Source organism: Budorcas taxicolor, chromosome 14, assembly GCF_023091745.1.
Source record: "Budorcas taxicolor isolate Tak-1 chromosome 14, Takin1.1, whole genome shotgun sequence".
Taxonomy (NCBI): domain Eukaryota; kingdom Metazoa; phylum Chordata; class Mammalia; order Artiodactyla; family Bovidae; genus Budorcas; species Budorcas taxicolor.
The window spans coordinates 45,806,145-45,826,771 of NC_068923.1; the positions used below are offsets into that span (position 1 = coordinate 45,806,145).

The 20,627-nt window shown below is 38.0% G+C and overlaps 1 protein-coding gene across 1 annotated transcript in view; it reads left to right on the forward strand.

The window, feature by feature from the left end:
- Positions 1–20,627, forward strand: part of C14H8orf34 (chromosome 14 C8orf34 homolog) — a 337,954-nt gene that overhangs the window by 80,929 nt on the left and 236,398 nt on the right. The window contains exon 4 of the mRNA XM_052651574.1: positions 10,711–10,839. Coding sequence (XP_052507534.1) covers positions 10,711–10,839 — 129 coding nt within the window. The remainder of the gene's footprint in view (positions 1–10,710; positions 10,840–20,627) is intronic.

A 20,627-nucleotide genomic window follows, 5' to 3' on the forward strand; every position in this document is an offset into this window, starting at 1 on the left:
CTATATTGCGTGGCAGCTCTATTTTGAGTTTTTAAAGGAATATCCATACTCTTCTCCATAGTGGTTTTACCAATTTACATTCCCACCAACAGTGTGAAAGGTTTCCCTTTTCTCAAAACCATCTCCTGCATTTGTTGTTTGTAGACTTTTTGATGATGGCCATTGTGACCACTGTGAGGTGATACCTCATTGTAGTTTTAATTGGCATTTCTGTAATAATTAGTAATGTTGAGCATCTTTTCATATGCTTTTTTGGCCATCTGTATGTCTTCCTTAGATCTTCTGCCTGTTTTTTAATTGAGTTATTTGTTTTTTTGATATTGTCATGAGCTGTTTGTATAGCTTAGAGATTAATCCCTTGTCAGTTGCTTCATTTGCATATATTTTCTCCCATTCTGTGGGTTGTTGTTTCATTTTTTTATTGTTTCCTTTTTTAATTTTTGTGTGTGTGTGTTTCTTTCTTTTTTACTTTATTTTGCTTTATAATACTGTATTAGTTTTGCCATACATTGACATGAATCCACCACAGGTGTACATGAGTTCCCAATCCTGAACCCCCCTCCCACCTCCCACCCCATATCATCTCTCTGGATCATCCCCGTGCACCAGCCCCAAGCATCCTGTATCCTGTATCGAACATAGACTGGCAATTCGTTTCTTACCTGATAGTATACATATTTCAATGCCATTCTCCCAAATCATCCCACCCTCGCCCTCTCCCACAGAGTCTAAAAGTCCGTTCTATACATCTGTGTCTCTTTTGCTGTCTTGCATAGAAGGTTATCATTACCATCTTTCTAAATTCCATGTATATGTGTTAGTATACTGTATTGGTGTTTTTCTTTCTGGCTTACTTCACTCTGTATAATAGGCTCCAGTTTCATCCACCTCATTAGAACTGATTCAAATGTATTCTTTTTAATGGCTAAGTAATACTCCATTATGTATATGTACCACAGCTTTCTTATCCATTCATCTGCTGATGGACATCTAGGTGGCTTCCATGTCCTGGCTATTATAAACAGTGCTGTGATGAACATTGGGGTACACGTGTCTCTTTCAATTCTGGTTTCCTCAGTGTGTATGCCCAGCAGTGGGATTGCTGGGTCATGAGGCAGTTCTATTTGCAATTTTTTAAGGAATCTCCACACTGTTCTCCATAGTGGCTATACTAGTTTGCATTCCCACCAACAGTGTAAAAGGGTTCCCTTTTCTCCACACCCTCTCCAGCATTTATTGCTTGTAGACTTTTGGATCGCAGCCATTCTGACTGGTGTGAAATGGTACCTCATTGTGGTTTTGATTTGCATTTCTCTGATAATGAGTGATGTTGAGCATCTTTTCATGTGTTAGCCATCTGTATGTCTTCTTTGGAGAAATGTCTATTTAGTTCTTTGGCCCATGTTTTGATTGGTTCATTTATTTTTCTGGACTTGAGCTGCATAAGTTACTTGTATAGTTTTGTGATTAGTTGTTTGTCAGTTGCTTCATTTGCTATTATTTTCTCCCATTCAGAAGGCTGTCTTTTCACCTTGCTTATAGTTTCTTTTGTTGTGCAGAAGCTTTTAATTTTAATTAGATCCCATTTGTTTATTTTTGCTTTTATTTGCAGTATCCTGGGAGGTGGGTCATAGAGGATCCTGCTGTGATTTATGTCGAAGAGTGTTTTGCCTATGTTCTCCTCTAGGAGTTTTATAGTTTCTGGTCTTACATTTAGATCTTTAATCCATTTTGAGTTTATTTTTGTGTATGGTGTTAGAAAGTGATCTAGTTTCATTCTTTTACAAGTGGTTGACCAGTTTTCTCAGCACCACTTGTTAAAGAGATTGTCTTTACTCCATTGTATATTCTTGCCTCCTTTGTCGAAGATAAGGTGTCCATAGGTGTGTGGATTTATCTCTGGGCTTTCTATTTTGTTCTGTTGATCTATATTTCTGTCTTTGTGCCAGTACCATACTGTCTTGATGACTGTGGCTTTGTAGTAGAGCCTGAAGTCAGGCAAGTTGATTCTTCCAGTTCCATTCTTCTTTCTCAAGATTGTTTTGGCTATTCAAGGTTTTTTGTATTTCCATACAAATTGTGAAATTATTTGTTCTAGCTCTGTGAGAAATACCACTGATAGCTTGATAGGGATTGCATTGAATCTGTAGATTGCTTTGGGTAGTATACTCATTTTCACTATATTGATTCTTCCAATCCATGAACATGGTATATTTCTCCATCTATTAGGGTCCTCTTTGATTTCTTTCATCAGTGTTTTATAGTTTTCTATATATAGGTCTTTAGTTTCTTTAGGTAGATATATTCCTCAATATTTTATTCTTTTCGTTGCAGTGGTGAATGGAATTGTTTCCTTAATTTCTTTTTCTACTTTCTCATTATTAGTGCATAGGAATGCAAGGGATTTCTGTGTGTTGATTTTATATCCTGCAACTTTACTATATTCATTGATTAGCTCTAGTAATTTTCTGGTGGAGTCTTTAGGGTTTTCTATGTAGAGGATCATGTCATCTGCAAACAGTGAGAGTTTTACTTCTTCATTTCCAATTTGGATTCCTTTTATTTCTTTTTCTGCTCTGATTGCTGTGGCCAAAACTTCTAGAACTATGTTGAATAGTAGCGGTGAAAGTGGGCACCCTTGTCTTGTTCCTGACTTTAGGGGAAATGCTTTCAATTTTTCACCATTGAGGATAATGTTTGCTGTGGGTTTGTCTTTGCTGTGCAAAACCTTTTAAGTTGAATTAGGTCCCATTAAAAATTTTTATTTTTATTTTCATTAGAATAGGAGATGCATCCAAAAAGATACTGCTGCAATTTATGTGAGAGAGTGTTCTGCCTGTTTTCCTCTAAGAGTTTTATAGTCTCTGGCCTTATACTTGGGTATTTAATCCATTTTGAATTTGTTTTTGTGTTAGAGAATGTTCTAATTTCATTCTTTTACATGGAGCTCTCCAGTTTTTCCCGCACCACTAATTGAAGAGACTGTCTTTTCTCCATTGTATAATACAGTCTTATCTACCTTGTTGTAAATTAATTAACCATAGGTGCACTTCTGGGCTTTCTATCATGTTCCATTGATGTATATTTCTGTTTTTGTGCCAGTACCTTACTATTGATTACTACAGCTTCAGTGTATAATCTGAAGTCCAGGGGCCTGATTCCTCCAGCTCCATTTTTCTTTCTCAAGATTGCTTTGACTATTTTGTATTTCCATAATCCTTTTATTATACTGCTGAATTTGATATGTTGCTATTTTGTTGAGCATTTTTGGATCTATTTTCAGAAGAGATGCTGCTGTATTGTTTTAGTATTATGTTCTTGTCTTCTGTGTCAGGGAAATGCTGGCTTTATAGAATGAGTTTAGATGCATTCCCTCCTTTTACATTTTTTTGGAAGTGTTTGAGAAGAATTGATGTCAGTTCTTTAAATGTTTGGTAGAATTCACCAATGAATTGTTCCATTTCATGTGTAGTTTATTGGCATTAAATATTCATAACGTTCTAATTCTTTTTAAAAACAGTTCTGTAAAGTCTGTAGTAATGTCTTGGTTACATTTCTGATTTTAATAATTTGAATCTTCTCCCTTTTTTCTTAGTGAATCTAGCTAAAAGTTTATTAATTTTTAAGCTCTTTCTTGAGATTCAACTTTTGGTTTTGTTGATTTATTTCTGTTACATTTGAATCCTCTACTTCACCTATCTGTTTTAATATTTATTATTTATGTCATTCTGCTAGGTTTAGTTTAGTTTTCTATTCTTTTCTACTTCTTTAAGGTATAAAGGTCAGTTATTGATATAAGATGTTTCTTTCTTTTTATTGTGGGCTTTACAATTGCAAATTCGCATCTGAGAAACCACTTTTACTGTAGTCTATACATTTTGACTTATTTTGTGACCTGACATATATATGGTCTATACTAGAGATTGTTCCACATGCACTTGGAAGAAAAATACGTATGACTGTTAGTCTTTGTATTGTTCTCTATTTGTCTATTAGGCCTAATTGATTTACAGTGTTGTTCAAGTGCTCTGTTTTCTTATTGATCTGTTTAGATTTTTTTCTATGCATTATTGACACGGAAGTATTAGAGTTTCCAGCTATTATTGTAGACTTCTATACCATCAGTTATATCAGTGTTTGATTCATGTGTTTGAGGGATCTGCTGTTAAATGTGTATATGTTAAGTAATTGTTGAATCTTGATTGGTTGACCATTTTACCAATATGTAATATTCTTTGTCCTTTTCTTTAACAAGTTTTCTTTTAACGTCTATTTTGTCTGATATTAGCATAGCTACCCCTACTCTTTTTCATTAATGTTTTCATGGAATATCTTTCAAGCATTATTTCTTCAAATGTTCTTTCTTCTCCTTTTGGGACTACCATTATGTGTATGTTGGTACAATATACAAATTGATATAGAAAAGTCATATGACATCTCAAATAATATTTGAATGTATTTGATAAAATTTTACAATTCTTACCTTAAAACAAAACTGATAAAGAGACTTTCAAAATAAAAAGATATCTTCTTAGCTGAAGTATTATTTGACAGAAATATTTGTGTAATAAGTATAAAAAGTTTTCTAAGTGACTGTTCTTAAAAGAACAAAGACAATAATAAAAGGAAAAAAGACCGTATTAACAGTTACTAACTTTCACATCATGGGCTTCCCTGGTGGCTCAGATGGTAAAGTGTCTGTCTGCAGTGCAGGAGACCCAGGTTCAATTGCTGGGTTGGGAAGATCCTCTGGAGAAGGAAATGGCAGCCCACTCCAGTATTCTTGCCTGGAAAATCCCATGGATGGCGAAGATTTCATATGAGATAAATATCATTAACATTCATTACAGAAGATCTTTATTGCTAAAACTTATTTTAAAATATATACTGTATATTATTTAAGGCCAGTTTTGTAAGGAACACAATAACCTGTTATCCTATGCAGTAGACTGTGAGCTTGAATAGAATGTCATCTCCATGAGTACCGGGAATTTTGTTATATTTATTCACACTGGTTTACTCCTAGAACCTAGGACAGTGCTTTGTGCTATACAAATGAAACAGTTTAGAAGCTGTGCATTTTCAGATAACAAAGAAAGAGACTTACACAATACAAGCTAGTATAGGTACAAAGATCTGCAAGATAATATTATGATTTTAATTTTCAACTGTGAATTGTCATGACTGAAGGAAAATATGACAAAGAGAGTTCACTGAAGTTTTTCCTATGTGCTTGAAGCATCTCTACTGTTTACCTGGTGTAGTGGTGGTTTCTGATAGAATGGTTGAGGATGGTCAGTGGAGTCTTGGCAGAAGGGGCCAGAAAAACATTTATTTATCAATTCCCTATGCATGATAGTGTATACTGATTCTTTTATAGCCATTTCAAATTTGTGATCCAGATGAGAAAATTGAGGTAAATACATTAACTTCAGTTAAAACCAAAAACTAGAACCAGTTCTCAGTATTTTTATTTATGCTGTTGTATTTGTCAGAGATTTCTCATTTTTTCAGTGTTTCATTTAGCACAGCATACGCAAAGAGGAATAGCTGTATATTTGTTAAAATTTTAGGAAAAAAATGAAAAGACTATACATTTGTGTGAGGTGAGGTGAAGTCGCTCAGTCGTGTCTGACTCTTTGCCACCCGGTGGACTGTAACCTACTAGGCTTCTCCGTCCATGGGATTCTCCAGGCAAGAATACTGGAGTGGGTTGCCATTTCCTTCCCCAGGGGATCTTCCCGACCCAGGGATCGAACCCGGGTCTCCCACATTGGAGGCAGACGCTTTAACCTTTGAGCCACCAGGGAAGCATACATCTGTGTAGAAAACATAAATTGCATAGATACAAGAGAATTAATGTGGCAATGCAATGTCTGAAAAATCATAGTATGGAAATGCAGAAGGCAAGAGACAGGAAATAATAAATTCACTATAATCAGCTTTAGGTACATCATAACTATAGTACTGGGAAATCTCCTGACATATTATAAGTGAAGGTAAAGTACTTGGGAGGAACTTTCAGGAAAGAATACTAGCATTTACTAAACTTTTAGAAAGCAGAGTTAAAAGATCTAAATAATTGAAATTATTTTGATTCAAATGAAATGGATAAATAATATATCAAGTCATTTGGAGGAAATAGTAAATTTATTATTTGACCCACAGATAGAAACTATTGGTGGAGATATCAGGGTTTAATTAATTCTGATTTGATTAATGTTGTTCAAAATAGGCCCTGCTCAGTATACAGTAGGATGTTTGTGAAGTAGTGACCTCTTTATGAATGAATGGAGCATGACCATTTATATGGTGCTGTGGATGGGTTCCTGCTGTGCTCTGGGGATGTGTTTTATCTCAGGGATAATTATAGGCTGTCCCTAATCTCAGATTGTTTCACCTCATATGGATCATATTAATATTTGGTTGTTCATACCATTCTATTATTATCCATTTCTCCTGAGGACATTTTTTAGACAATATATCTAAACTGTAGCCCTGAGTTTTAGTACTAAGTATTACCTAAGCAAGGTTTTTAATTCATCAGAAACCTTTAGAGATTCTCACCTTGAGTCTGTAAACTGGGCTGATGACTCCCAAATCATCTTCCATTAGTTATTTCAAAACATCTTCTGAAATCATCCAGTGTAGTTGATTAGACAGTGATTATCCTGTGGCCTTCCTTGTCCTAGATTTGGATCCCATGATAAATTGAATATCACAAATGTAGCACATTTGTCCCAAGCTACAGAAATACAGAAAGAAATTTGTCTTAGTTTCTCTTGAAAGTTCCTGAGGGAAAGAGCTTGGATGTCGTATCATTTCTATACAGTGCTGCATATAACCTCCCCAAACTCCATGGCCTTAAACAACAAATTATAGTTTCTCAGGGTTCAGCAAATTGGCTGTGCAGTTCTGCTGGTCTCATCTCAATTTGCCCACGAGGGCATTCAGGTGGTGTTCTGCAAAGTCTGCTGGGGTGGGCAGCGGGGCATGTCTCATGATTATCTGGGGAGGTTGATTGGGACTGACTTTTTTTTTTTAAGACTATGTTCTTATTTTTTTATTTGAAGATATCTTGATAGGATATGGTAATTTTCAGAAAAGTTAGATAATATAATGATGCAGATTAGATAAATTACTTTTAAAAAGGCTAACAAAAGTACCAGTAAGTGTTTTGAAGGATCTGGTACAAGTACAGTTTTCTCTGCCTCCTCTTCTGAGTTTCTCTTCCCTGTGCCTGAGCTTGTCCCCTGGGAACTCCTGGGGTATTACCTGTGGGGTAATAGGTGTATGCTTGAAGGTGTTTTCTAGAACCATTGATCACAATCGCTGCTTCCCCTCTCCACTGCTTGAAAACTGGGGTGCTGATGTCAGCTGACATCTCCATCCCAGAGTCCCTTAAACAGAGAAACACAGGAGGCACATGGCATGTTTTTAGTTTAAATGTATTTAAATTAAAGAAGTAATTTCTTCTTTAATTTAAATAAATCTTTAAATATTGCTTATAATGACAATGAAAAAAATACAAACATGTAGAAAGATAGATCCTCTCCCATCAGCCATTTCCTATTCTACTCCCTTGGAAATAGTTTGTATCTTTTCACATCCCTTGAAGCGATTTACATTCTTTTACATCTTTTTCTTTGTATAAACTAACATAAAATATGTGGGAGTTGATTTGCTTTATGAAACTGGCTTTAAACTGTACACATTCCTAAGCAACTTGTTTTTATTGTTTTAAAATGTATTATGGACGTATCTCCATGCAATGAACTTAGATCTGTGTTATACATTTTCATAAGTATATACCTATACCATAGTGTAAATATGCCATAATTTATTTCCCTGTGAAGTACATTTAGTTTTATAGATTATTTGCAGAGTTTTACAGCCATTAACTCTTTGGTGAAATAAACAATTATCATGCACTTTATGATAAAATAAACCTTTGTACATATATATATAACTATGAGAGTTTTCATTTATGTATTATAATTTGTCAGAAATAATAAGATTGCTGAGTCAGAGGGTCAGTATATGTTCTATTGTAATAAATATTTCTGAATTACTTCTAAAAAGGTGGCGAAAAAATTATTCAGTAGGTTGAGAGTATTTTTGCTATAGCCTTACCATGTAAATATTTTTAAATTATTTTATTTTATTTTTATCGAACATAGACATATATGGTATAAAGAGCAAACTAATACCATAAAGCAAGTGTCCTTCTGTTCTTCCTGTTCTGCTTCCAATGTGGACCCATTTTTAACTCTTAGATGTTTCTTTTGGTACTCAGATCTATATATCTAAACATAGAAGATACTTGCATAGTTCTCTTTTAGCTTTTAAATTTGAAGCATCATCTTTTGATCTTTTCTAAGACATTGTGCTTTATTCCCAAGGCCCATCACATTCTCACAGTACAGGCAGGCAGATATTTCAAATGACGTAGACTCTGCACTGATATTTTTATTATTGTGTTAATTATCCTTTTTCATAGTAGAATCGTAGGAAAGCCAACTTTTATTTTGTTTCTAGAATCAATAATTGGGTTGTTTTCTGCTTGCTTTGCTTTCTCTGTACCCATCACTAATGCTTCACCAAAACGTGCCTTAAAATGTCAACACTCTGAATAACTAAAACACATCATGTTCTTCTATCTTACTTTAATTTACATTTTATACTTTATTTCATTTAAAAAGTCTTAGAGACTTCTCTCCTGTGGTCCTTTGTTCTCTTGCTCCAGTCTTAACTCCTTAGTTTCCTTTTTCTCAGCTGTCTGCTGAGACCATCGTTTACTGTCATCCTGAGGCTTACGTTTTCATTCTTCTTATGGGGGATTATGTTTCCTGAATCTCGAGTCTTTCCAGTTTGGGGTTTACTTGCTTATTTTGGTGGAGCACCTCACACTAGGAACTTTCTGAGAGTGCTTGCCAGGTACATTTTCTGAGTCCTTACAAGTATCTTGACTGACTCCTTGTGCTGTGCGCCAAGTCACTTCAGTCGTGTCTGACTCTGCAGACTTATGGACTGTAGCCCTCTAGGCTCCTCTGTCCATGGGATTCTCCAGGCAAGAATACCAGAGTTGGTTGCCATGCCCTCCTCCAGGGGATTTCTTGACCCAGGGATCGAACTCTCGTCTTCTATGTCTCCTGCATTGCCAAGTGGGTTCTTTACCACTAGCACCACCTAGGAAACCTGATTGACCCTTAAAGTGTAAAGTGAAGTCGCTTAGCTGTGTCTGACCCTTTGTGACCTCATGGACTGTAGCCTACCAGGCTTCTCCATCCCTGGGATTCTCCAAGCAAGAATACTGGAGTGGGTTGCTATTTCCTTCTCGAGGGGATCTTTCCAACTCAGGGATCAAATCCAGGTTTCCCACATTGTGGGCAGATGCTTTACCCTCTGAGCCACCAGGGAAGCCCATTTTAGTTGGGTATAAAATTCTAAGTTAAACAAATAAATAAAATTCTAAGTTAGAAGTAATCTTCAGTTAAAATTTTGAAGGAACTTCTCCTGTGTCTTTTGGGGCCAAGCATTGCTGCTGAGAAATCAGATGACAATTTGATTTGCTATTTTTGTCTCTGAAAGCTTTTAAAGATGTTTTCTTTATTACCACTGTTGTAAAATTTTGTGATAATGTGCCTTGAATTATGGGCTTCCCTGGCAGCTCAGCTGGTAAAGAATCCACGTACAATTCAGGAGACAATGGTTCAATTCCTGGGTTGGGAAGATCCCCTGGAGAAGGGATAGGCTACCCACTCCACTATTCTTGGGCTTCCCTGGTGGCTCAGATAGTAAAGAATCTGCCTGCAAAGTGGGAGACCTCAGTTTTTTTCCCTGGGTTGGGACGATCCCTGGAGAAGGTAAAGGTTACCCACTTCAGTATTCTTGCCTAGAGAATTTCATGGCCTGGCGGGCTACAGTCCATGGGGTCACAAAGAGTCAGACATGACTAAGTGACTAAGCACAGCACAGCCTTGCATTATACTGAACATTTAATGGATCCTTCTAATCTGGAAGGCAGTTATGTTTTTCTGTTCTTATTATTTTGGCATTGGTCCTCCTTGATTGATACTTTAACGTTTAAATGGTATGAAATGTCCACTTTTTTGACATCTCTATCTTCAAGGCCTAGGTTTCAGTTTTCTCTATCTTGTTAAATCCACTTATCACTCATCAGTTCATTTTGCATCTTCCTTAAAAAATGTATTGTCTTCTCTCTTTGTTTAACCAATTCTTTGACAAAAGAAAGATACCATAATATAATTTTAGTGAGAATTTGAGGGAAAGTGAAGGTAAATATAAGTATGCAGTCTCGTTTTATCAGAAGACAGCAAGAATGTCTTAAAATCATTTAACAAATTGCTCATGAAGAAGGTAGCAGTTATTTTTTAAGTTGCTGAAACATAATATAATATATACTTTGCTTGTGTTGTTCCCTAATTTATATGAATTACTAGTGTTAAATCAGTACCTGAATTTTCTTTTTTCTATAAACACTGTCACACTTCCTTTACTTGTTTAGTTAAAACATTTCTTAAAATCCAGCCTCATAACTTCCCTTCTGTTTGCTCACAAGAGAACTATTTCCAAAAACCATTTTTATTCTGTGCACTGATCTTGAGACAATCTTTCACATAATGATGAATAGTAAGTTTTTATCATTCTGTAGCATGCTTATGAAGTAATCATTTTTTTTAAACATAGTGCCAAGGTCAGTAGATCATCCTAAGTGGAACTGGCGGACTAAACCAGAAAGCCGTGATTTTGATGAATTGAACCACATCCTTCAAGAGAGCAAGAAACTGGGAAAAGCTCTTGAGAATCTCTCTCGAAGTAAGTTCATTTACTTGATTGTAATTGGAATTCCTAACCAATATGAAAGTAGAAACATTCATTACCATTACCAATAACCTACTTCCAACATCCTCATTATAATTTCTTGAGAGGCTGCCGAGTTCTAGAGCATGAGATTGGATTTGAGGACTGATCATGTGTGTTACATGGATTCATGGGAAGACCGGTTATATAGAGTAGAAAGAGCTATAGACCCCTCCCCACAATGGCTGTTTGATTCCAATCTCCCTCCACGGCCTCTGTTCATTACCCAGGTCAACTGTAAACCTAATGGCATCGTATTCATTCTTCTCTTTTGAACCCTGTTGTTATGTGTCATCCCAGTTAATGCACAAACCTGTTGCTTCCATTAGTTTTTGATGTCTCTAAACTTCTTAATAGTGACTGGGCCAGATTCTTCTCAGAATTCTCTCAGAACCTAGCAATATACCTTTTTATAAAAGCAGTGATCTGTAATCCAAGGGCCTGAGTTAGAAGTTTTGCCTTCTATGAGGTTGATAACCTTAGATAAATCATTAACCTGTCATTAAACCTGTATGAGCCTTGGTCCTCTCATCTCCAGATCAGGAAGACATGGTTCCATCTCCTTCTTCTGATGGGTGGGAATGTTTAAAATGATATATTTCAGATAGACAAATATTTGATTTGATCAATGCATTCTATATATATAGTATAGTATATACATAAAGTATATATTTGTATGTAAATATATATATGTGTATACACTTCGCAGTTTTTGTAGGGAGTTCAAAGTATTTCTGTCTTTCTCTGGTTCTTAAATATATTTCAATATTAAAAATTGGGCATCTCTGGAAACATATTAATGCTATAGTCTCACTAAAATTTTCTTTTGGTGTGATATCATGTTAAAGATTCATATTAAAATAGAATACTAGTAAATTCTAATAGATTATGTTTTAGGATCAGTCTGTTTTTTAAAATAGCAGTGTTACTAGTTTCTTGATATTTTTCCAAGTTAAAAATTTCCCTTAGCATATTTTGGGAGAATTGTTTATATAAATATCTATGTGTTTATATATTATGCTATACTACAATTATGTATTTATATACTGTTTTATGTTTTTTTAGAAAGATTTAGCTTTTTCATACTTCTTAATTTATAAGAGTATAAACCTAGAGCCACTAGGTTTTTTATTTAACCTTTGTGTAATAAGCCTGTCTCAATGTTAACTTGGCTTCTGATAGATTCTCATAATTTTGCCATTAGTAGGAACTCTTTGGTTGAGATTCAAGAAAATCCTGTTTTTGGCTAGGTTTACTTTTGGACCAAATAATGATAAAATGAGTTTTCAGCTAATTATTATGTTCATGAAAAGAACCTTATCCATTAATATGTCAGAGGCTTTAGTGTGTGTGTGTGTGTGTGTGTGTGTGTGTGTGTGTGTGTGTGTGTGTGTGTGTATGTATGCGCTTTTGGTGTCACTTGATCATTATAAAGGGGCTCTGTTTTTTGTAGCAGTAATGGTGATGTTTATGTGGGGTAAGGGAGCAGCTGGTCACACAGGGCGAGGTTGCTTATTTCTCTGGGTAAGTTTCTGAGTCTCTTTTGGAACAAAAGCCTACTTTATTGGATGACTTGAGTTTCTATGATTTTTGCTATCTGAGATTTAATATTAACTTCTTGTCTTAGGTCCAACATGTGTCTAACTATTCGGTTATCAGTCCACCTGGATGATCATTGTAAATTAGTAGAAATATCCCCGGTGGCTCAGCGGTGAAGAGTATGCCTGCAGTGCAGACAATGAAGGAGTTGTGGGTTTGATCCCTGGGTCAGGAAGATCCCTTGGGGAAGGAAATGGCAACTCACTCCAGTATTCTTGCCTGGGAAAGTCCATGGACTGAGGAGCCTAGTGGGTTACAGTCTGAGGGGCTGCAGAGATTTGGACATGAGGGAGCACGCATGAGCACAATGTTTATTTAGTGATCTCGCTGCCCAGAATTGAACTATTTAATCTCAAACTGTTCATCCATCTTCCTGAAGCTAGATGTCAATTCATTCCAGTTTGATCTTGTTTGACTTTTATAATAGACTGACTTGATAACTCTTTCTCTAAAATAGTGGTGACTTTATTAACCATTGTTTTATTTAATAGGAAGACTTAGGGAATGGAATCTTTCCTCCAGTTATGGTCAGAAGAAATGTTCATTGTCTTATTATCGTGAACTGTTTTCCTGTACCACAGGAAAGATTGGAAGTTGTTAGTGAGTGCCTAATTTTCATATAGTCTCTGATAGAATTCTCTCTGGCAAGGCTGGTCTTTGCTTTATCCAAGTTTTACTTACTAAAAGATAATACATTATTTAAAGTATTTGTTATTAGTAGAGATTGACAGTAAAAAATTGTTTATATCCCTCAAAATAGTAGAATTATCTCATCTCTACAGCTGTCAGCTTATACAGACTTAAATGCAACCCCCCCTCCTTCCTTCTCTCTCTCTTGCTCTTTCAAATAATAACAGGAAAGATTTGAAATTCTCTCCAGTTTGCAAATGTACCATGCTCTTTTTCTGGCTTTTTGCAAACCTTTCAGCATAATGCTTTATCTTACAGTCAGACATGACCTGTGACCCTCTTCATGCTGTGTTCCTTACCTCAAGGTAGATATGTTAGAATAGTTTCAGTGGCCTGGAACGCTACCAATTATTAGCTTCATGACCTTGAGAATAAACCTTACTATGTTTCTGTCACCTTTACTGTAAAGTTGGAATAATCATGGTACTATTTCTGAAGGTTTTATGAAAATCACATGAGATTTTGTGTCTTAAGTGTTTAATATTGTGCCTGGTATGAAATAACTGCCAATTACACATTAGATATAACTGCCAATTAAACATTATATAGGGGGCTTTCCTGGTAGGTAAGCTGGTAAAGAATTTGCCTACAATGCAGGAGACCCTGGATTGATTCCTGGGTCAGGAAGATTCCCCTGGAGAAGGGATAGGCTACCTACTCCAGTATTCTTGGGCTTCCCTGCTGGCTCAGATGGTAAAGAATCTGCCTGCAAGGTGGGAGACCTGGGTTCGATTCCTGGGTTGGGAAGATCCCATGGAGGAGAGCATGGCAACCCACTCCAGTATTCTTGCCTGGAGAATCCCATGGACAGAGGAGCCTGGTGGGCTATGGTCCATGGGGTTGCAAAGAGTTGAACATGACTGACTGATTAAGCACAGCACATACAGCACAAACATTAGATAGAATATTCCATTTCTATTATTATATAACAGATCACCAGAAACTTAGTACCTTTAAAAAGTAAAAATTTATTATCTTACTATTTTTGTGTTTTGGGAGTTTGAGTGCAGGTTAAGTGGGTCCTCTGCTCAGGGTCTGGGCAAGCTGAAATTAAGGTGCTGGTTGGGGCTGGGATTACTCCTGGGCTTGGGTCTTCTAAGCTTATTCACACTGTTGGTCCAATTCAGTGCTTGCTGTGGCAACACTGAGACCCCTTTTTTTCCTCATTGGCTATTGGCCAGGAGTGTTCTCAGCTCATTCCCAGGTCCTTCCCTTGTGGTCTCCTCCTCTCACAACAACAACAATGAACTGTTTCTTCCTTGAGGCCACTGGGGAGCACCTCTCTGAAGCTTTGCCGTCTTTTAAAGGGCTCATCTGATTAGGTCAGGACCACCAGGATTTACTTCTGATTTACTCAGTCTGCTGTTTAGTAACCAAGCCAAGAGAGAGATACCCTTTCATCTTCAGTGGTTCCACCATGCAGACTCAAAGGGAAAAGACCGCCCAGGGGTGTATCTTGGGAGCCGTCCTAGATTTCTGCCTGCCACAGGTATTATTAGTGTTGTTGCTATTTATCCCTGACAGCCAATAACATACTTCAGCTGAGCCCTGCCAAACAGATATGTAACATGAGCCACACATGGGATTTTATATGTTCAAAATAGGCGCATTACAAAAAAGCAAAAAAGAAACCTGTAAAATTAATTTTAATACAATATTAACCTGCTGCTACTGCTAGGTCACTTCAGTCGTGTCTGACTCTGTGCGACCCCATAGACGGCAGCCCACCAGGCTCCTCTGTTCCTGGGATTCTCCAGGCAAGAACACTGGAGTGGGTTGCCATTCCTTTCTCCAATGCATGAAAGTGAAAAGTGAAAGTGAAGTCGCTGAGTTGTGTCCAACTCTTTGCAACCCCATGGACTGCAGCCTACCAGGCTCCTCCATCCATGGGATTTTCCAGGCAAGAGTACTGGAGTGGGGTGCCATTGCCTTCTCCACAATATTAACCTACTATATCTAAATTATTATAATTTAATGTATATTCCATCTAAAAATTATTATTGAAGTGTTTTATATTGATTTTCTTTCATGCTGAGTCTTCAAAAGTTTGTTGTGAATTTTATTTTACAGCACCCCTCAGCATGGACGAGCCACATTTCAAATGTTCGTTAGCCATCTAGTGAGTAGCTCCCATGATGAACACCACAGCTCTAACTGATGTTAAAACAAACACACACAACCTCCTCTTGAGGTTGAGTTCCCTCGGATAGCATCAGAATTCCTTCTTCCTCTTTCATCCAAGTTTTCAAAGAGAATACTTAATGCGCATCTTCTCCGCCTGCTCAGATTCCTCTCACTCCTCAGTATAATTATTGGACCTGTCTTCCTACTCAGAGTTTTCTCACTGTGGTCACCACCAATTGAATCCAAATTGTCAAACTCAGTGGACACTCTTTCTCATTTTCAAAAATTGCTTTGGTCATTTTAACACCACTGATGACTCTATCTGTCTTCAAACCCTTGATGTTTTCGTTTCTGGGACCTGGCCCTCATTTGATGGTCTTTGGGTGCCCTACACGTCATTTCTTGTAGGTTTCATTCTAATACACCTCTTTCTTTCCTGCTGCTATAGATGTTTTTCATCCTCTGCTTCTGTTCTTTCAAATGTTCTCTGTGTCCAGCCTTCTCCTCCCTCACAGATTGAACTATCACCCCTACACAGCTAACTCAAATGAGTGTATTTCCCATCCAGACTGTTTATGGTTTTTTTTTCACATTTACTTACTTTCAGTTTTTTTTTTCTTTTTATAATACCTTTATTTTTTATTTAAATTTATTTATTTTAATTGGAGGCTAGTTACTTTACAATATTGTATTGATTTTGCCATACATCAACATGAATCCGCCACGGGTGTACACGTGTTCCCCATCCTGCATCCCCCTCCCACCTCCCTCCCCGTACCATCCCTCTGATTTTATACAAGGTGGTGGTATCCCACTGCCATGTCAAAATCAGTTTATCTAAGTAGATCATACTTCCTTCTTTACCACTACTTTTCTTTAGTTGCTTTATCTTAGCTGGTGACACCTACCTACTGGTTCAGCCAAACTGGACTCATCTTTCTCCCTAACCTTTTTTTTTTTTTTTTTTTAAGATTTTTGTGATGTGAGCCATTTTTAAAGTCTTTGAGTTAGTTACAGTATTGCTTCTACTTTGTGTTTTGTTTTTTGGCCATGAGGCATGTAAGGATCTTAACTCTTCGACCAGGGATCTAACCCGCACCCCATGCACTAGAAGGCAGAGTGTTTTTAAAATGTTTATTATTTATTTATTTTTGGCTGCACTGGGTCTTTGTCGCCATGCACGGGCTTTCTTGAGTTTCGGCGAGCGGGGGCTGCTCTTCATTGCCGCGAGTGGACTTCTCAGTGTTGCAGAGCACGGGCTGTAGGCACATGGGCTCAGTATTTGCTGCTCAGGGGCTTATTGCTCTGCGGCATGTGGGATCTTTCTGGACCAGGGATTGAATTCATGTCCCCTGCATTCTTGGGCAGATTCTTAACCACTGGACCACCAGGGAAGTTCCTCTCTCTAACTGTTTTAATTCCCAAGTCTTGAGATTTCCCCGCTCTCTTGGGGGGCATCCCAGGTGGCGCTAGTGGTAAAGAACCTGCCTGCCGTGTAGGTTCATAAGTGCAGGAGACATAAGAGACGTTTGTTCAGTTCCTGGGTCAGGAAGATGCCCTGGAGAAGGAAATGGCAACCCACTCCAGTATTCTTGCCTGGAAAATCCCATGGACAGAGGAGCCTGGCAGGCTACAGTCCACGGGGTTGCACATAGTTGGATGCAACTGAATTGACTTAGCAAGCACGCACTCTCTCTTGGGTGGGATTCTCTTCTCTGCCCCTATTAGTACCCTGTAATTCACACTCAACATCACTGACCAGACCATTGGTTTATCTATTTACATGTTCCATTTTTATTTCATTTCATTCCTACTCCATGACAGGAAAAAACCAAGTGTAGTCCTTACCTGAATTGAGCCTGTGGCTGAAGGGCTTGCCATAACTTTATGTTAGGGGAGTCTCATGGCCAACATCTCTGTGGCTTAATACCATGTAAGTCTTCAGTCATTGCACAGAGTGTGCCTGGTGCTGGAGAAGACTCTTGAAGAGTCCCTTGAAAAGCAAGGAGATCAAACCAGTCAATCCTAAAGGAAATCAACCCTACATACTCTTTGGAAGGACTGACTCTGAAGCAGAAACTGAAACTTCAATACTTTGGCCACCTGATGCAAACAGCTGACTTATTGGAAAAGACCCTGATGCTGGGAAGGGTTGAAGGCAGGAGGTGAAGGGGTCGACAGAGGATGAGATGGTTGGATGGCATCACAGATTCAATGGACATGAACTTGGGCAAACTCAGTGAGATGGTGAGGGACAGGGAAGCCTGGCATGCTGCAGTCCATGGGGTTGCAAAGAGTTGGACACGACTTGATACTGAACAACAACAGAGTGTGATGGGGATACAGACTATTCTATCCTGTTATTCTCCCATCTTTAGCACCTGATCCAAGGGGCCTGCATGCAGGCAGAGACAATAGAGGATTACAGGGGTCGTTTCTAATGTTTCGAAGTGGAAGTGCACGAATAACATCACCTACCTTCTACAACTGACTGCAAAGGAGGCTGGGGGATGTAGTCCAGTTTGTGAGCCCAGGAGAGTTGGAAAAGTCTGAGGCATGAATAACCAGTCCTGTCCACACTCTTGTTTCTCAGTTCCTCCAAACAGCGCTTACTCCAGTCAGTGGGCTGGATCTACAGTGAAAACCTGATACCACTTGTTGCAGACATTCAGTGGCTCCTTTAAACCTTATAGGAACTTTCCTGGTAGTCCAGTGGTTAAGACTTCACCGTCTAATGCAGCGGATGCAAATTCAATCCCTGATCGGGGAGCTAAGATCTTACATGCCTCTTGGCCATAAAACCAAAACATGAAACAGAAGCAATGTTGTAACAAATTCAGTAAAAGCTTTAAATATGGTCCACATTAAAAAAACTTTATGAAAAAATAAACTCACAGGTTCTCTATGCTCTGACCCTTAGTCACGTGCCCGTATCATCTCTCATGACTCATCATCAGGCCGCTTATGCACCAGTAACAGGGGAATTTTTCACACTCACTGATGTTCTTCCCTTTCTCATATCTGCTTATGCTGTGCCTGTGCCCTGACATCTCACTCCTACTCACCCCAGGCTAATTTCTACTCCTCTCTTCAGTCTCAGGTCAAATGCCCTTGATGATTTATTGCTGCTGTCTTTCTTGGGACTGGGTTTTGTCCCCCTCTTTCTGTGTTTCCATGCTTTTCTCTGTGCACACTTACATGCTGTGACCTACTTTCAGAGATTGCTGGACTCTGCACTGTGGGGAGGCAGGGGAACCCAGGACTTGGACTCCCCAGCATGTAGTACAGTAATTAGCATATAACTCAGTCATAAGAATTTATGCTTTCAAATTGTGGTGCTGGAAAAGACACTTGAGCGTCCCTTGGACTGCAAGGAGATCAAATCAGTTGATCCTAAAGGAAATCAACCCTGAATATTCACTGGAAGGACTGATGCTGAAGCTGAAGCTCCAATACTTTGGCCACCTGATGCAAAGAGCTGACCCATTGGAAAAGACCCTGATGCTGGGAAAGATTGAGGGCAGGAGGAGAAGGCAGGGTGATAGAGGATGAGATGGTTGGATGGCATCACTGACTCAGTGGACATGAGTTTGAGCAAACTCTGGGAGATAGTGAAGGGCAGGGAAGCCTGGCATGCTGCGGTTCATGGGGTTGCAAAGAGTCAAACATTACTTCGCGACTAAACGAGACAGAAATCTATTAAAGGATTATGCCAACAAGGAGTGAACCCAAAGCTTTTCTGAGTCTAATCTGTCTGAAGGGGGGAGTGATAGCACAGGTTATCTTTAGTCCATTTAGACATCAATCTGCAGTTTGCAGTTCAGGTGAAACACTGGCTGGAGCTTTTCCAGGGAAAAATGTCCGGCTGTTGGGAAGACAGAGGGCTGATATTTTATGCTCTGTGACTGATAACAGCTGTCCAGAATCAATTGAAAAAACAACAACAACAGCAACAAAGAACTTTTTTAGTGCATCAATCACGAACATCCCGCAAAAGTCTCTTCTGACAAAAGCCTGAGGAGTTAGAGGATAACAGCCTCTGAGTGAAAATGAAAGCAGATAATGGGGCAGTTGTTTTGTTTATTCATCTAGTCTTCAGACATTTCTGTGGGAGTGTGAGGTGAACAGCCTTTGCCTGATACAGATATGGGAATTATTAATATATAGGGAAAAAGAGCCCACCCACTGGCACATACATCATCAACCTTCAAGATACAGGTAGAAAAGTGATCTAGTTGAGAACACTGAAAAGGAGTTTTCAGAGAGAGAAGATGAAAATCGAGATAGAAGGTTTAGAAAAATCAAGGATGGAAAGTACTTCAGAAAATCTATCTGTCTCAAGTGGCAGATAAGTTGGTAAAAAAAACAACAAAAAGTATAGAAAACATATTCATTGTGTGTAGCCATGTCCAAGGTATGTTTCCATTGTTTACTGCCATGGGAGTTTTAATAGGAAAAGTTTGAAATAAAGTATCTTTTATTAGAGAAAGAAAAACAGATAAAGAAATCATGACACAGTCATACAATGGTATACTTTATTTTTTTAAACTCTTTGAAGGAATTTGTTTATTTTAATGGTCTACTTTATACTATTTAAAAATGATAATGTAGAAAATATTTACTAATATAAAAATATGTTTTATACACAAAACAGATAACAAAATAGTGTGTGTGCCTCCAATTTTGTTTTATACGTGCGTAGAGCAGCATAAAGCATTTGTATGTATATTTATATATGCTGATAAAATTATTTGAAAGAATTCACAAGAAGCTTTTATCATTCTTTGTCTTTAACGTGTCTTCATAGCAACCTTTTTCTTCATCTTCGTTTTCCACTGGTAAAATTTCTTGGCCCTGCAAAAGCTCCTGATAACTGCTAAATGGACAGTGGTCAGAGGCTGCAGGGACTAGCTCTTGAGTGAGGCTTAAGTTCTGTGTGACATGCATTTTGATAATACAAGGCCGGTAAGGCCTTTTGACTTACTTGCCAGTTCTTGGCTACACTCTAGGTAGGTGAAGTATTACTGCTGTCTATATGAATAATGGATTCATAAGTCTGAGATATGCAAAAAAATTTTTAAGATCAACTGGTAACTTTCTAAAAAATGAGTGAAGAAACTCTTTTTGCAGGGCCAAGGCAAGGGGAAGAGTACCCTTGGTATTTCAGGAAAGGACTTACTACCCCACCCCCACCCCCAAGGAGAATATCTTTGTGAAGGAGACGAAGGAGAATAGAAAATGTAGGGCCGCATTTCAAGAGACTGGAGTTAACAGAGTCTGTTATCACAGAGAAATAAATTAAGGACTAAAACTTTTATGTTACTAACTTA